The sequence below is a fragment of the Lutra lutra genome, chromosome 14 (genome assembly GCF_902655055.1).
Source record: "Lutra lutra chromosome 14, mLutLut1.2, whole genome shotgun sequence".
NCBI classification, from domain to species: Eukaryota; Metazoa; Chordata; class Mammalia; order Carnivora; family Mustelidae; genus Lutra; species Lutra lutra.
The window spans coordinates 54682609-54696330 of record NC_062291.1 but is presented as its reverse complement, the minus strand read 5'-3'; the positions used below and the strand labels follow the sequence as shown (position 1 = coordinate 54696330).

Below are 13722 nucleotides of genomic sequence, written 5' to 3'. Positions count from 1 at the left end.
TGGGGCCTGCGCGCTGCAAATTGCCGGGGGAGGGGTTGAGTTTTAATAAATCTGCCTTTCGAGACCCGCGTCCGGCAGGAAGGGATTAAATGTGAACGTGAAGATCATTAAAGAACATATTGAATGGAGAAAGGGGTCAATAAATTATCAGCCCGATAAGAACTTTGATTAGAAAACTTGCAAGCTCTCTTGGGTGATGGTGGGCGGGGAGGAGGACTGGTTCATTGGAAAACAAAATATTTCCAAGATGTTTACAAAACAGCCTCCCTGTTGCTAAGGGTTGGGGGGTGGAGGGTGTGTGTGTGTGTTTGTTTTGTTTTTGCTGGAGGGGGGAGTGAGGACCCAGAGGTAGATGGGAGTCAGGTGAGCTCCCACAGCTGAAGATCCCCTCCTCCACCTTTTCCCCTCCAACCCCTTCCTCCTCCTGAGCACTCATTCAGGTCTGGAGGTGCAGGGTTTCCTACCTGGTGTTTCCTCTGCTGGGGGAGCACCTTCCCCAGGTCACCGCTGGCTGGTTCCTTCCCAAGCTGAATGTCACCTCCTCACAGAAGGAGGTTTCCCACCCTGCAGAGTTTGGCCCCCAGGTCCTATATCTTACAGACCTGTTTTACTCTCTTGAGAGCACTTAGCCCCATCCAGCATTCTGGAGCTCTTTGTTTGCTAGTTTATTGTCTACAGGAGGGCAAACACCAGAACGCTCCTTCCTCAGAGAATCTGGAGCTACTAAAACAGGAGTCCCAGTGTTCCCTGAAATTACTGAAAAGGACATTATCAATGGGAAAATGAGCTGCCCCTACAGGAGCTTATAGTTAGTACAGATCCCGGAACAGGTAACCCAAGTCTCTGGGAACCACCTACACCAGGGGGCTTCTGTAAACCTCTTCCCCACAATGCTCTTCTCTTCCCCCAATCAGAATCAGCCCCAAGCCCTGGTCCTCTGGTCCCTTCTCCCTCGGTGGGAGCTTCTCAGCCAGGGCGTGGTCTCTGCAGCCTCAGGAGCGCCCTGAGGGCAGGCCTCAATTCTGCCACTTTTGCTGGCTCCAGTGCCTGCCTAGCCCATGGCCCAGTGCCGGGTCTGTGGTCAGCAGTGGGTGATGAATTGCCCTGGATGGGGGTTATGGCCGTGTCAGCCGAGCTCGGAAGGGCCCGCTGAGCTCTTGAGCTACCGACCCTGCCTGCGCCTGCTTCTTCCCCCCTTCCTTCTGGCCCCGGGGATCCACCTTAAGCATAAGGTCAGGAGGGCACCAGCTTCCTTCTGGTTCACTAAAGGGTCAGCTCAGGGGCCTGGGCGGCAATTTCCCCGGCTCACCCCTCATGTCCAGCTGCCCTGGACTGTCTGAAGATGGGTGGCAGGTTGCACTGGGCTGTTGGAAAGGGTGACACTGGAGGCTCTTGGCTTTGATTTAAACACTGGTGGAAATCTCTGTGTTGGAGTCTTTAAGCCAACCTGGGGATCACTGTGAAAGGACAAAGGACTGGGCCATACCTAGTGGCCGCAGGCCCAGAGGCTGGAGCAGGGAGTAAGTGATGAGGTGGAGGAGAGTCCTGGCCAGGGAGTCCAGGAGCCCACTGGTAGCTTCTCAAGGAGCTGCCTGTTTCTCCTCTGCAAAAGAGGAGGTGGAAGTAGTAAACCGGAAGGTCCCTGCAGCCACCTATTATAGGGATAATTCTCAGCCCAGCTCTTGGGCTACGCTCAGGAGGAAATCTCTGGCATACTCTTGGGAGGGGAGGCTTTCCTGGGTATCCTCCAACTCCTAACCCACACCTTCCCACCAGGGAGCAGCTGCCCAGCTAAGCCCTAGTCACCCCACAAAACCGCTGCCCGGAAGCTTTCTTCTTGGCCTTCCTGTTTTGGGTAGAAATATCCCATCCCTCTCTGATGATGTCTCAGCCTCCCAGGAAAATAATTCAACCTTAGAGACATCTCTCTGTGCCTATTCTCCCCTGTATATATGGGAAGATTAAGCGCATTCCTGAAGTTGGAATTTTTAAGAAGTCGCCAGCACAATCAGTGATGTTGAGCCATTTTACAGCCCTGGAAGCTCCCACAGTTCTGAGTTTCCGCCGAGACAGCCGGGCAGGGTGGCCTTGGCACACCAAGCCCAGGTGGGCTGCCCGGGGAGCCTTCTACCGGGCGCTTTTTCGGTGTGTCTTCCTATGGCCCCAAAACCAGGCCGGAGATGCGGTTCCTCCCAAGGGTTGCAGGTCCAGCCGCGTTCGCTGGGTCTCTGGCACGGTCCAGTCCTGCCCTAGCAATGCTCCCCGCCACCTCAAGATCCAGGGGACCTCCCGGCCCTGGCGCCGGAAGCGAGGGCCCGTGTCACCTAGGGAAGATCTGTTCCCTTCGCCGCTGCTTGGAGATCCTGGGAAAGGGAGGCTAGGCTCACGACCTTCCCTTCCTCAGGGCACAGAAGGCAGCTTCCCGCCAGCTTCCCGCGGCTCGGGCTCGCGTTCCTCCTCCCTCGAAGTCTGGCGTAGAGCTGCCTTCGGTGACCGTATGTTGAACGAGTGAGCGAGCGCCCGAGGCGGCACTAGGAAACCGCAGAGGGGCGGCACTCACAGCGCGCCGGGGCCGGAGGCCAAGTCCTGTCCCGAAGCCCAGCGGGTCAGAGGCGTAGCCCATCTCGCGCTGCCGAAGGCGCGAGCGGATGGAAAAAGAGCCGCAGCCCGTCGGCCGGGTGCACGATGGGCACGGTCTGCATGGCGGGGAAGGCCGGCGTGGCCAGCTCCCAGCGCGCCGTGCGCACCAGCTCCACCGCCAGCAGCTGGAGCACCGCCTGTGCCAGCTCCTGGCCGAGACAGCTGCGCGCTCCGCCGCCGAACGGGATGTAATGGAAGCGGCCCGAGGCGCCCCGCGCATCCTCGCCCGCCGCGCCGAAGCGCTCGGGATCGAAGCCCTCAGGCGGGCTGCGGTACACCGTGGCCGTCTCGTGCGTGTCCCGGATGCTATACATCACACTCCAGCCCTTGGGGATCTGGTAGCCCTGCGGGGAAGTGAGGAGACCCGCCTGACTACGAGGTGCTTGGAATCGGGTCCTGAACCCAGCCTCCACCCCCGGGGGGTCTGCAGGAACGCACGCCTAACCCGCAAGCTTGGAGAACGCTCTGCGTTCCAATTTCAGCTCCCTCTCTGGTGAGCTGTGTGACCTAAGGCTGGGTACTCAAGCTCTCCGACCCTCCGTTTCTTAATTGACTAAAATAAGAACAAAAATGCCCGGGTTTGCCTTGAGAATAGAATACCGGTCTGGCATATATTAATGATCGCAAATGTGATCTATTGCTGTTTATGTTTCAGTGTTTTGTTTTTGTCTTTTTTTCTTCTGACATTAGATCAAGAGACCTAAGTTCTAGTTTTGCACCTACCCTCCACTGGGGCGGGAACAACAGGAAGGACAGATACCCTCATTCCTCTGTGGTCAGTCAATTATAAAGCTCTTCTTTACACTGAACTGAAAACTGACTCTCTAACCCCCCCCCCCCCATCCATTAGTTGTACAATAATATTTACGTCTGGTAGCCACACTTCAAGAAGATGCACATGGGAGTTAAACACAGGCACCCTTAAAATGTTGAAAGGCAGCTTTTAGGTTTCCTTTACTCATCTTCAGGTTTTTCAACTATTTTACTTTTTTTTTTAAACTATTCTACTTTTTGATGTGTCTTCCAACCTCCCCCCCCCCCCCACTATTTTGCTTCCTTAGCCTGAGCAAGGAGCACGTGCTCGCTCGCTCTCTCTCACCTCTCTAGGCTCAGTTTCCCCATCTGTAAACTGGAAGATGGCTCCCCTTCTGTCCCCACCCCCACGCCCTGTCGGCCTGTGTTCTCCTTCCTGTTTCCCTTAGACTGTAGAATGAAGTCCGAATTCCTAGATGCAATATCCCAGACACTTCTAAACATGTCACTAATCCACCCACCTTTGTCTGGATGGTGCCCTCTCCACGTTGTCTGGTCCCCATCCTAACCCTTCACTGCTGCATGTCAAATGTCAGCCCCTAAAATGTTTTGGTGTTATTCAGCACTAACGACCACTATCTTCGTCACACCAGTTTGGGATGAAGCTATTGGTCCTGGCCTCCTTTCTTCCCATCACCAACTCCTCCAGGGCAGAATCCCAGCTGCTATGGTGCCATGGACCACTGGTAGGCACGCACCACAGATTTCTTCACTGTTTAAAGTTAAGGCTCAGGGAAGGAGGGGCCCATCCCTGCCCGAAATGACAGTCATTCAGGCAAACACTCTCAGTTTGGCTAACGAGGGCTACACTCTCTCGCTGTCTCACAGCCCTGGCACCACTTGACTGACGTGTCAGAGCCAGAAGGGACCAAGACCTACTTCCTTCCAGAGAGTAAACTGAGACCCGAAGTGTAGAGAGTGCTGCCCAAGGTCTTATAGAGATGGAGCCAGGCCGAGGTAACAATGACCCGTTCCTTGAGCTTGTAAGGAAGTAGGGGAGTGGGGTGCGCGGCACAGTAGGGGGAGGGCTCTCCTTGTTCCCCACCTGCACTCACTGGCTAAGGGGTGGGAGTGCTGCACGGAGGAAGTATGTTTTATTCTAAAACTCAGTTCTGGGGCGCCTGGGTGGCTCAGTCTGTTAAGTGCCTGCTTTCTGCTCAGGTTATGATCCCAGAGTCCCCGGGACTGAGTCCCACGTCCGGCTGCCTGTTCAGCGGGGAGTCTGCTTTACCTTCGGCCCCTCCCTCCGCTCGGGCTCTCTCTCCCTCCCGCAATCGAGTAAATAAAATCTTTAAAAAAATAAAAATTCTCATTGAATTGACTGACACTCGCCGCTGCCGAAAGCCTGTTCCTAGCCTCGTTGGCTCGCCAGGCGCCAGGCTCTGCGCCCCTCCACCGTGCACCGGGGGAACGGGACCGAGCTCGGCCCATTTCAAGGTGGAAAGCGGAGGCTCAGAGGGGAAGGGGCGACCGCGCGGAGCTAATCCGCCGGGCCCCGCCCGCCCCGCGGCAGGTGGCGGGGAGGGCGCGCGCACTTACGTCGAGCTCGAAGGTGCGCAGCGCGGTGCGGTAGCCCCCGGACACCGGCGGCAGGAGGCGCAGCACCTCCTTGACCACGCAGTCGATGTAGCGCAGACGCCCCAGCGCCGCGAGGCTGAGATCCGGCTCGCAGCCGCAGTCGGGCCGGGGCCCCGCGCCGCCCCCCGCGGCCCCCGCCGCGCAGCCGCACGCGCGCCCCAGTCCCTGCGCCGCCAGCTCCTGCCGGATCTTGGCGACGGCCGCCGGGTGCTGCAAGAGCAGCAGGACGAGGGACGTGCTGGCACTGGCCGTGGTGAGGAAGGCGGCGAAGAGGAGCTCCACAGCCGTCTCCTGCAAGACAGCCGGGGCGGCGCTGAGTCTGCGGCCCCAGCTGCAAGGCCTCAAGGCCCCGTGGCTGGGCAGCAAAGGGCCCAAATTTAGCGTTGCGCCGAAGCCAGAGCGGCGGCTCCGTGCGCGGGCCCGAGGTCAATCGAATCCCAAGTCTGCCCCTTGAGAAAGCCCCATACGGCAGCGACCATTGAAAGGGCTCCCAGAGACAGCGCTCGGACCTGACCGTGTGTGCTGTTCTTAGTGTGTTCACTCCTTCGATTCTCATCCCAGCCCCGTGAGGCACGCTTTCTGCCCTCGTTTTACAAGGGTGGAGACTGGGATTCCAAGGCGCGCTCCAGGTAGTCCTAGCAGTCGGGCTCGGGAGTTCGGTGCTTTTAACCACCTGGTGCTGCTGCCGGCAACCCCTGCCCGGCGTCCTGACCGGAACTGGGGTGAGGGTGGGACGACGGGGAAGGCACCTGCCGCGGTCGCGCCAGCCTCCAAGCAAAGGCGGCATCATGGCTTCCCCCTCCCCCAGCCCCGTTAGGTCCAGTGAGAGATTAACCCTCCTCCCAGTCTGCACTGACCAAGTACGCCAGAGGAGGGGCCTGGTGGCTTCATGCTCCAAGCCCCAGCCTTCACCCTCACTGCCTCCCTCTGCCCTCCCAGCTCTCGGCGGCACCCACAGTGTGTTTATTCATTGATCTGTCTGATCCTAGGATGAATGCGTACTCCTCCCCTCCCACACCTCAAGGACAGGGGCTGTGTTTTGCTCAGGGCTATATCCTCCGTCCCAGCATACAGCCTGACACCAGCCAGACATACCATAATGTCTCTAGAATGAATGACCTGGCCCAAGTCTAACTGCCCGCCCCGGACCACTTGGGAGCGCCAATGTCCTTCCTGGCTAGGCCTCCTCTGCCTGGCACGCCCCTGAGGCCCAGACCAGACCAGAAGATTCCTGACCTGGAGGTTGTTGTCACCCCTCCCCAGCCCTGTCAAGCGCTCCCCTTCACAGCAGAGAGCTGTTCCTATCCAGCAGCTCTCCCAGGACTCATGAACCCAATGCTCATCTGCTTCTAACCTCCCGATTCTTCCAGATCTCATAACCACCCAGCTGTCAGGATAAAGACTATTAGCCCCATACTCAAAGAAGAAACTAAAGCTGAGCCCCACCCTTCATGACTCTTGGAAAGTGGGACATTGGGGCCCAGAAAAAGGCTAGGAGTTCCTTTTGGAAGGGCTGAGTTGTTTCCATTTCTAACCTTCCTCTACACCCGCAGCCTCTCCACTCCTTTTTGGGTTCTCCAGCAGGTTTTGGAGCCCATTCCAAAGCTTCTCTCCTTAGTTCCAATGCCTCTGCTCCACACAGAAACGGGGAGGGCTCTAATTCTCAGGGGAGACCTCACAGTGGCAAAACAGAAGTTAGGGGCGCCTGGGTAGCTCAGTGGGTTAAGCCTCTGCCTTCAGCTCAGGTCATGGGATCAAGCCCCACATCGGGCTCTCTGCTCAGGAGGGAGCCTGCTTCCCCCTCTATCTCTGCCTGCGGCTCTGCCTACTTGTGATCTCTCTCTCTCTCTCTCTCTCTGTTAAATAAATAAATAAATAAAATTTAAAAAATAAAGACAGAAGTTAAAAGTGCCAGGTGACAAGGTGGCTCATGGAAGGAGATGGTCGATTTGGGGAAGAAGAGGGAGATTCAAGGAGGATGTGGAGCTTGACCCTGAGCCCTTAGGGTTTGCAGGGAAGAGTAGAAAGGGCCTTATAGGCAGGTGAGACAGCAGAGGCAAAGGCATGGAGTGATAGAGAAGGGGATGGGGAAAGCTGAGCTGTTTGTGGCCAGAACCTGTATGCCTGTGATTTATTCCTTTCACACTTTTACAGAGAGGAATGGTGACTGGCCCAAGGCCACAGAGCAGGTAAGTATGGCTGAGCCATGACTGGAACCCACATCTCCACTTTCCCCTCCCCCTAAGGAGTGCCTGTGGCTTCAAGTGGGGCCAAACAGGACCCTGCTGGGGAAGGATGCAGCACGCGTGTGGAGACTGCTAGGAATGCTAAAGGAAGAAAAATAGAACCTTCCCACCACCTACCTTCAGTTCCTGCACTGAGAGCTCCTGGCCCAGCTCCCTAGTGCTGTGGATGATCATGTCAAGGGCGTCACCCGGCTCTGCAGCCTTGTATTCATGAAGCTTCTCAGCAATAGCCTCCTCCAGGTACCGATGCAGCTGATCTCGTGCCCGGATTCCCTGATGCGTGGGGAGAGAAGGGAGGTGGGGCAGGAAGGCTAAGAGGGCCCAGCCTATACACCTACCCCCTAGATCTTCCTGGGGCTATTCTGGCTCTGCTGAGATCCAGGGGTCAAGCTTCTCAACTTAGCTCCACGTCTGGCACATAGTAGGGTCTCAGTGAATGATCAAGAACTTACCCACTATCTCTACACATAATTCTCTCTTGATGATCACATTCCACCTTTGAGGCAAGGCAAGCCGTTACTGTCATCCTGAGAGAAGGATGCCTGAGCTCAGAGGGGTCAAGCAATTGCCCAGTGTCACACAGCTCTCAGTGCCCAGGCCTGGCACAGAGCCTAGTCAGGTGGTCAGTCCATTGACCTTTCCCTGCACTAGACTCAGGCAGGAGCAGTGGGCACCAGTGTAGAGAAGAAGGCACGCTTTGATGTATCCAAAAAAGCTCTGGCTTAGAGCCCACTCCTGGATGTTCTAAGCATTAGCCTCTGTAAGCCAGTAGGCAAGAGGGCGGAAGTTCAGGGAGCAAGCATAGCAAAAGCATCTGAATATTTGGGTTTTGAGATCATAGGAAATCAGATTCAAATCCTGCCTCTGTCCCTACCACCTGTGTGATCTTGGGTAAGTCACTAAACATCTCTGAGCTTCAGTTTCTTCACCAATAAAAGAAGGAGACCACTTTGCAGGCTGAGAGGATTAACTCAGGAAATATATTCAAAGCAATCAGCCTAAGGTATGTCCCTTCATACACAGCTATAATTTTTATTCAGGTGAGGAAAACCAAGGCATCCAAACAGTGAGAAGCCCCAGCTCATGGACAAAGAAAAGTCATATGTAGCCTCCTAGTTGCCCTCTGGGCCTGGCCCCGTGCTCTGAAGTCTGAAGAAGCAGCGATTCTCTGTTCTGGAAACTAGTGGGCCTGGAGCCACAGACGGGGACCTGGCCCCCACTCCTCTCCAACCCAGGCTAGGCCGGAGGAATGTCTGCGGCGTTTGTGGTCCCATCGGTTCCGCTGCCATCCGGGCTTCCAAGAGGCGCTGGAGGCCAGGCGAAGGGGCACCGCTCTAGCGTTGGAGCTGGGCTGATCGGCTGGGCGGCGGTCACCAAGACCCCAAAGTCGGGAAGCCAGCTACTGGTGGGTCTGGAGCGCATCCGGGGAGGTGCGGCCCACAGAGGATCTGCGCGCCTCCCGCCCCGGTCACACAGCGAGTGAAGACAGAGGTCAGCCCCGACGCCCACTGCCACACCACGCCACCTCCCCACCCTGTGCCATGCCTCGGTCCCCCCTAGAGGTGACGCGTGGGGGCGCGCCGAGGGAGCCTGGTCTTCACGCTGGGGCTCCCCAAGAGGAAGATCTGAGGCCAGAGCGGCAGTACCTTGCGCAGGCCGCTGAAGGGAACGTCCAGGGGCAGCGAGAAGAGGTTCTCTACGAACTGCTCGAAGGTCCGGGCCAGCTCCGCGCACTGTGCCTCGTCCAGCCGTAGCCCCAGGAGGATGCGCGCAGCCATACGAAAGGTGAGTGCTTTGGTAGCCTGGTAGACAGCAATCGGCCGGCGGGCCGCGCACCAGGAACGCACCTCGCGCCGCAGCGCCCCTTGCAGGCGGGGCACGAAGTGCTGCAGGGCCCCGCGGCTAAAAACCCGTGCCAGGACCTGTGGGGAGCCCGCCGGGTCAGCACTGGCCGCGGTCCGTCTGGCTTCCTCGGCTCGGCGATTCCAGAGAAGCCAGAAGGCCAATTTCTGTCCCTTTCTCCTCAGCGGCCCTACACGTATTGGCTTTTGCTTTGCCATACCCGCTAGATCCCTGATGTATACAGTCCCTCCCATCCATCCAGGCTCCAGATGCCACCTCCTCCAGGAAGTCGTACCCGGTCCCTCTCCGGGTGTGGCTTCCCGCCATTCCGGTATCAGAATCACACACAGGACATCGGAGATGAAAGATCCCTTAAGTCCCAATGCTGGGGGGTTATAACCAAAGCTGGAAAATGTAAAGGACTGGCTCCAAACCACCTCTGTTTAAGCCAGGGGTCCCTGCCAGCTTCAAAGTGTGCCCCTAAAACCTAGCCCCAGCCTGGACCACAACAGGGCCCCAAGGACCGCACGTCTGACTTCCCAACGGCCGCTTCTTCGGTTTCAGCTCACCTTGCGCCGCTGCCGGTGCGGCTCACCAAAGGCTCCAAGCAGCGTGTGCGAGCCCAGGAGGATGTGCGCGCTCTGCGGCCACTGGCTGCGCACAAGGCGGTGCTCGCCCAGCAGGATCCGGCGCACGTTCTCCGCGCCGCTCACGCGGATCACCGGCCGGCCCAGCAGGTGCGTCTTGAACACCGTCCCGTAGCGCTCCCGGCGGGAGCTGTGGAAGCGGGAGCCCTGCGAGCGAGGCGGAGCGAGGCTGGAGCCGCTGAGCCTCGGCTGGGGGTCTGGCCCAGGTCTCCCAAACGCCCCTTGCTAACAACTCCCTGTTCCGGATGGGCGCGTTCCTATACAAAACCGAGGTTCCCAGGGGCCTCGCGACGACTGCCCTATGGAAATATAGATGCTCCAGTTCCCAACAGTGAGATGAGGAGACAGGCTCAGCAAGGGGTGAGCGCCCAAGGCCTCACGGCTGAGAAGTGCCCCTGATTCCTGACTGTGTGCTTGCAGGGTTTCACGCGAACCTTCTCCGAACCCTATGGTCGTGTGTATGTTGCGCTGGGGAGAACTCCGGCGACATACAATCCCTTCAGGGGAGCAGCTGAGCAACATCGAGGGCTGTGTATGCTCTCTGGGCCCCTCGGCGACAGAATGAGGCCGACTAGGAACCCTGGGAACACTGTGGGCGAGGAGGGTCCGGTGGGAGTCAGGGAAGAAGGGGCCGTGTTGGGGTACGAGCACGACGGGGTGCGAGCGACTCACCTGAACTAACCAGTGCAGCGTTTCGCCGAAGAAGGGCCAGCCCATGGAGCCCTTGGGCAGGGGCAGGGCGGAGGCCCGGTCCCGGCTCAGCGTCCAGCGGAGCGTCCAGAGGTGCTGGGCCAGGCTGAGCAGCAGGCCGGCGCCCAGGAGAGCGGTGCCCGCCGCCCCCAGCACCGACAGACAGCTCAGCCCCCAGGGGAACATGGCGAGCCTGCGGAGGTCTGGCGGCTCGGAGCGCGCAGGGCTCACCTGTTCGGTCCGGAAAGGGCCTGGTACTGGCGGGCCCAAACAGATTTATAAATCTCGGAAAAGGACGTGGCTCTGGAAGCAGACTGGGAGAAGGCGACTGCGACCACACGCCCCGAGGGAACGGTGCCTTCCTCTAGTCAGACGGCTTCTGGACCCAAATGCCAGTCCTTCGCTGGGGTGCCGAGCACCGCTCCCGCCCGGCATCCGCGGGTGCCTCCCACCTCCTCCCCGGGTCAGCTCTCCTTTGATAAAAGCAGCAAAAGAGAGCAAAGAGAGGAGCAACTCACCGGTGTTGCCAACGTGGGCTGCGGTCACCGGGGCTGCAGACCCCCGCCCCACTCCCTCTCTACTCGGCCCATCCTGGCCACATTTATATAGATATTGGCTCCCTCCCCATGGACGATCCCGATTCATACAACGTGACGCGCCCATGCATATTTAAAGCGCTCGGAGCCGAGTAATGATTGGAGGCGGTGGGCAGCGGCAAGATCACCCGGGGACCCGAAGTAGGGAGTGGCCGCCGCCGCTGCGCTCGGGCTGGGCTGGGGGCCGCGCCCCGCGCAGATCCTCGGGCGGGGCCTGCCGTTTCGCGCCATAAGTTCCCGGCTGTATGCCGCGGCTCCGCGGGTGGGCGAACCCCTCGCCCTGGGCTGACGCAGGCTCTCCGGCATCCCCACCCTCGAGGTTGTAGGTGCCCTTCCCCTCTCGGCACTCCAGCTATGAAGGGCTGGGCTTTATCCCCTTTGCTCTGTTTCAGTTTCCAGGGAAACTGAGGTCTTGGATGTCTGCCTTGCACTGCGGGCACCTACAAGGGACACCCGGGGTCGAGACTCCCCGACATCCCCATACCGATCCGGTTTCTCATCACTGTAGGACGCCTGCAAAAGATGGTCGTGTCATTGAAGCCCAAAGCTTCACTGAGACATCCTAATCCCAGCAGAACCAGGTATCTCGGGACGTCTTTCGGGTCTCTAGGGCTGAATTCAGCGTTCCTTCCCACTGTGGAGGCCACCGTACCCCACCCCAGTCGGTCTACCTGAGTTGCTTCTCCAGTGTTTTGTGTCTGGCCCCCTGGGCTTTTGCGTCCCTGTCCCTACAGTGCAACGCAGGGGTTGGCATGCAGTGGCAAGGGTGTTATATGTATTACAGAAGACAGTGAATTTCACACATCACAGCTACGAAGCCACAGTGGTCTACTCCAAGCAGTACAAAGGCGGCGTCTGTCCGGATCGGGGATGCCTCAACCAAAGCCAGGGTGACATCCCGAATGCCCTGTGGGGCTACGTTAAGGCGACACAGCCACGTTCCAGTCTTCAAAAAAGAGTTAGCTGTTCACCGCTCCTCTTTTAACTTCCAGGTTTTTTTTGGGTTTTGTTGTTGTTGTTGTTTTTGTGCCTGAAGAATTACCATGTTCTCCATGAAGTATTTTTTAAAATGTGAAGTACTTTAGGATTGAGATGGTCAAGAGAATAAAAGCTTGTTATCTTTGTTTTGGTGACACTCCCCATTCTAGTAACTAGGGAATAAGAGTTTTTCCAAAGGAAGCAGTTGTTTCCAATCAGGAAGCTCTGAACAGATGCAACAGCAATGCAATTTCAACAACCTGCTCAACCTTTTTAATATTTCATCACAAAATCAAGAAATGTACATGTAATTCTTTACACTTATATTACAGAGTCAAGTGTAAGTTTCTTACAGGCATAAATCCTGAAAATGCAAAAAGGAATATTCAGCATAAATACAATGAAAAAAAACTTGGGATCAGGCTGATACTACCATTTGGACCACAGTAATTTACACAGAAGAAAATGTACATTCGTTTTAGATTTTCCAGAGTTCATTTGGTTTGGCCTGTTTCCATACTGAGGATAGGTACTGAGAGCTGCTATTTGAAGAAAGTAACCTGACCCCTGTGGTAACGTCTGTGTGTAGGTACGTATCTACTTTAGCACAAGCAGCACCTGAAGTGGTTTTCTCCAATCCCCTCCTGTCCTCTCTTTTAACTTGAACCAAACCAAACCATATAAATCCTAGCATGGGGTCAGCTACAAACAATATAGTTAGAAATATTAACCCTACTAAACAGAAACAACATTGCATCTTTAGAAAATCCAAACACATTTTCTTCATATTCAAAACCATTAAATTAAACCACCCAAACAGAACAAATAATTCACATTCTTACTGAGTTAAATCAAGGTTGATTTCAGGGACCTTTAAAGATTTGTATATTTTTCCCTCAGAGTCTGCAGAATTGGAAAATTTAGTCCACTTAAATCATACTGAGATGAAAATAAAAGTTAACAAGTTACAAAATGGCAGTAAAGTACTCCCATATCAGACATGATTACATTTCAAAACTGGATACTGATGAAAAAACCCAGAAAAGTCATTCAAGTCTGAATAGAAAAAAATACTTAATATGTAGAGGCATATAAGATTTTTCTAATGTATTTACAACTAGTTTCATGTACAATTTTTGACCTGATTTATGTATTACATTTTGCCTTTTTTCCCTAAAAGTGAAAAAAATTAACACCACACTTTCCCTATATAAAATAGTAACCAATTGTTTAAAAATCCATACAAATGATATTTTTATTGTTTCTTTTTTAATTTCTCATCAATGTCTTTTTCATACTGTATTTTTAAATTCTGCAAACAAATTACCGTATCATGACCCTTGTTAGAGAACAATGTTGAATCACAGAGATTTGATCTCACTGAGTGCAGTCCAAGTCTATGTGTGCTGGGACATACCATTCACCAAACTTCTTAGCTGTTTCACGACTGTCTCTATCAACTTCTGTTTGTCTCGATCATTCTTCCTGAACTGAGCAAATATATTGTTCTTTTTGCTAGTATCCTTCATCCTAGGAATATATATGAATGAAGAGGCTTGGTAAAGAGAAATTAAACGCTATGCTATCACAAGTAAAATATCTTGGCATGCTCTGAATTATCTCACACTAATCCTTATGCTTGAAAAAATATACTTCAAAGAAAATAGGTACTAATAAAGTTCAGAGCAACTA

General features: G+C 55.2%; 2 protein-coding genes across 3 annotated transcripts in view; both read right to left on the bottom strand.

Annotated features, from left to right (window-relative positions):
- Positions 1-2520: 2520 nt before the first annotated feature.
- Positions 2521-10656, bottom strand: LOC125084859 (cytochrome P450 26C1). Its single transcript, XM_047702768.1, has 6 exons — positions 10439-10656; positions 9689-9913; positions 8924-9199; positions 7395-7550; positions 4993-5322; positions 2521-2984 (listed from the first exon to the last, which is right to left on the bottom strand). The coding sequence occupies exons 1-6, from the start codon at positions 10640-10642 to the stop codon at positions 2607-2609; spliced, it is 1569 nt and encodes a 522-aa protein (XP_047558724.1). The 5' UTR covers positions 10643-10656; the 3' UTR covers positions 2521-2606.
- A 1621-nt stretch (positions 10657-12277) lies between these two features.
- EXOC6 (exocyst complex component 6) overlaps positions 12278-13722 on the bottom strand; it is a 242882-nt gene continuing 241437 nt past the window's right edge. For both annotated transcript variants that reach the window (XM_047702238.1, XM_047702239.1), the window contains exon 22: positions 12278-13560. In XM_047702238.1, coding sequence (XP_047558194.1) covers positions 13428-13560 — 133 coding nt within the window. In that variant the 3' untranslated portion in view covers positions 12278-13427. The remainder of the gene's footprint in view (positions 13561-13722) is intronic.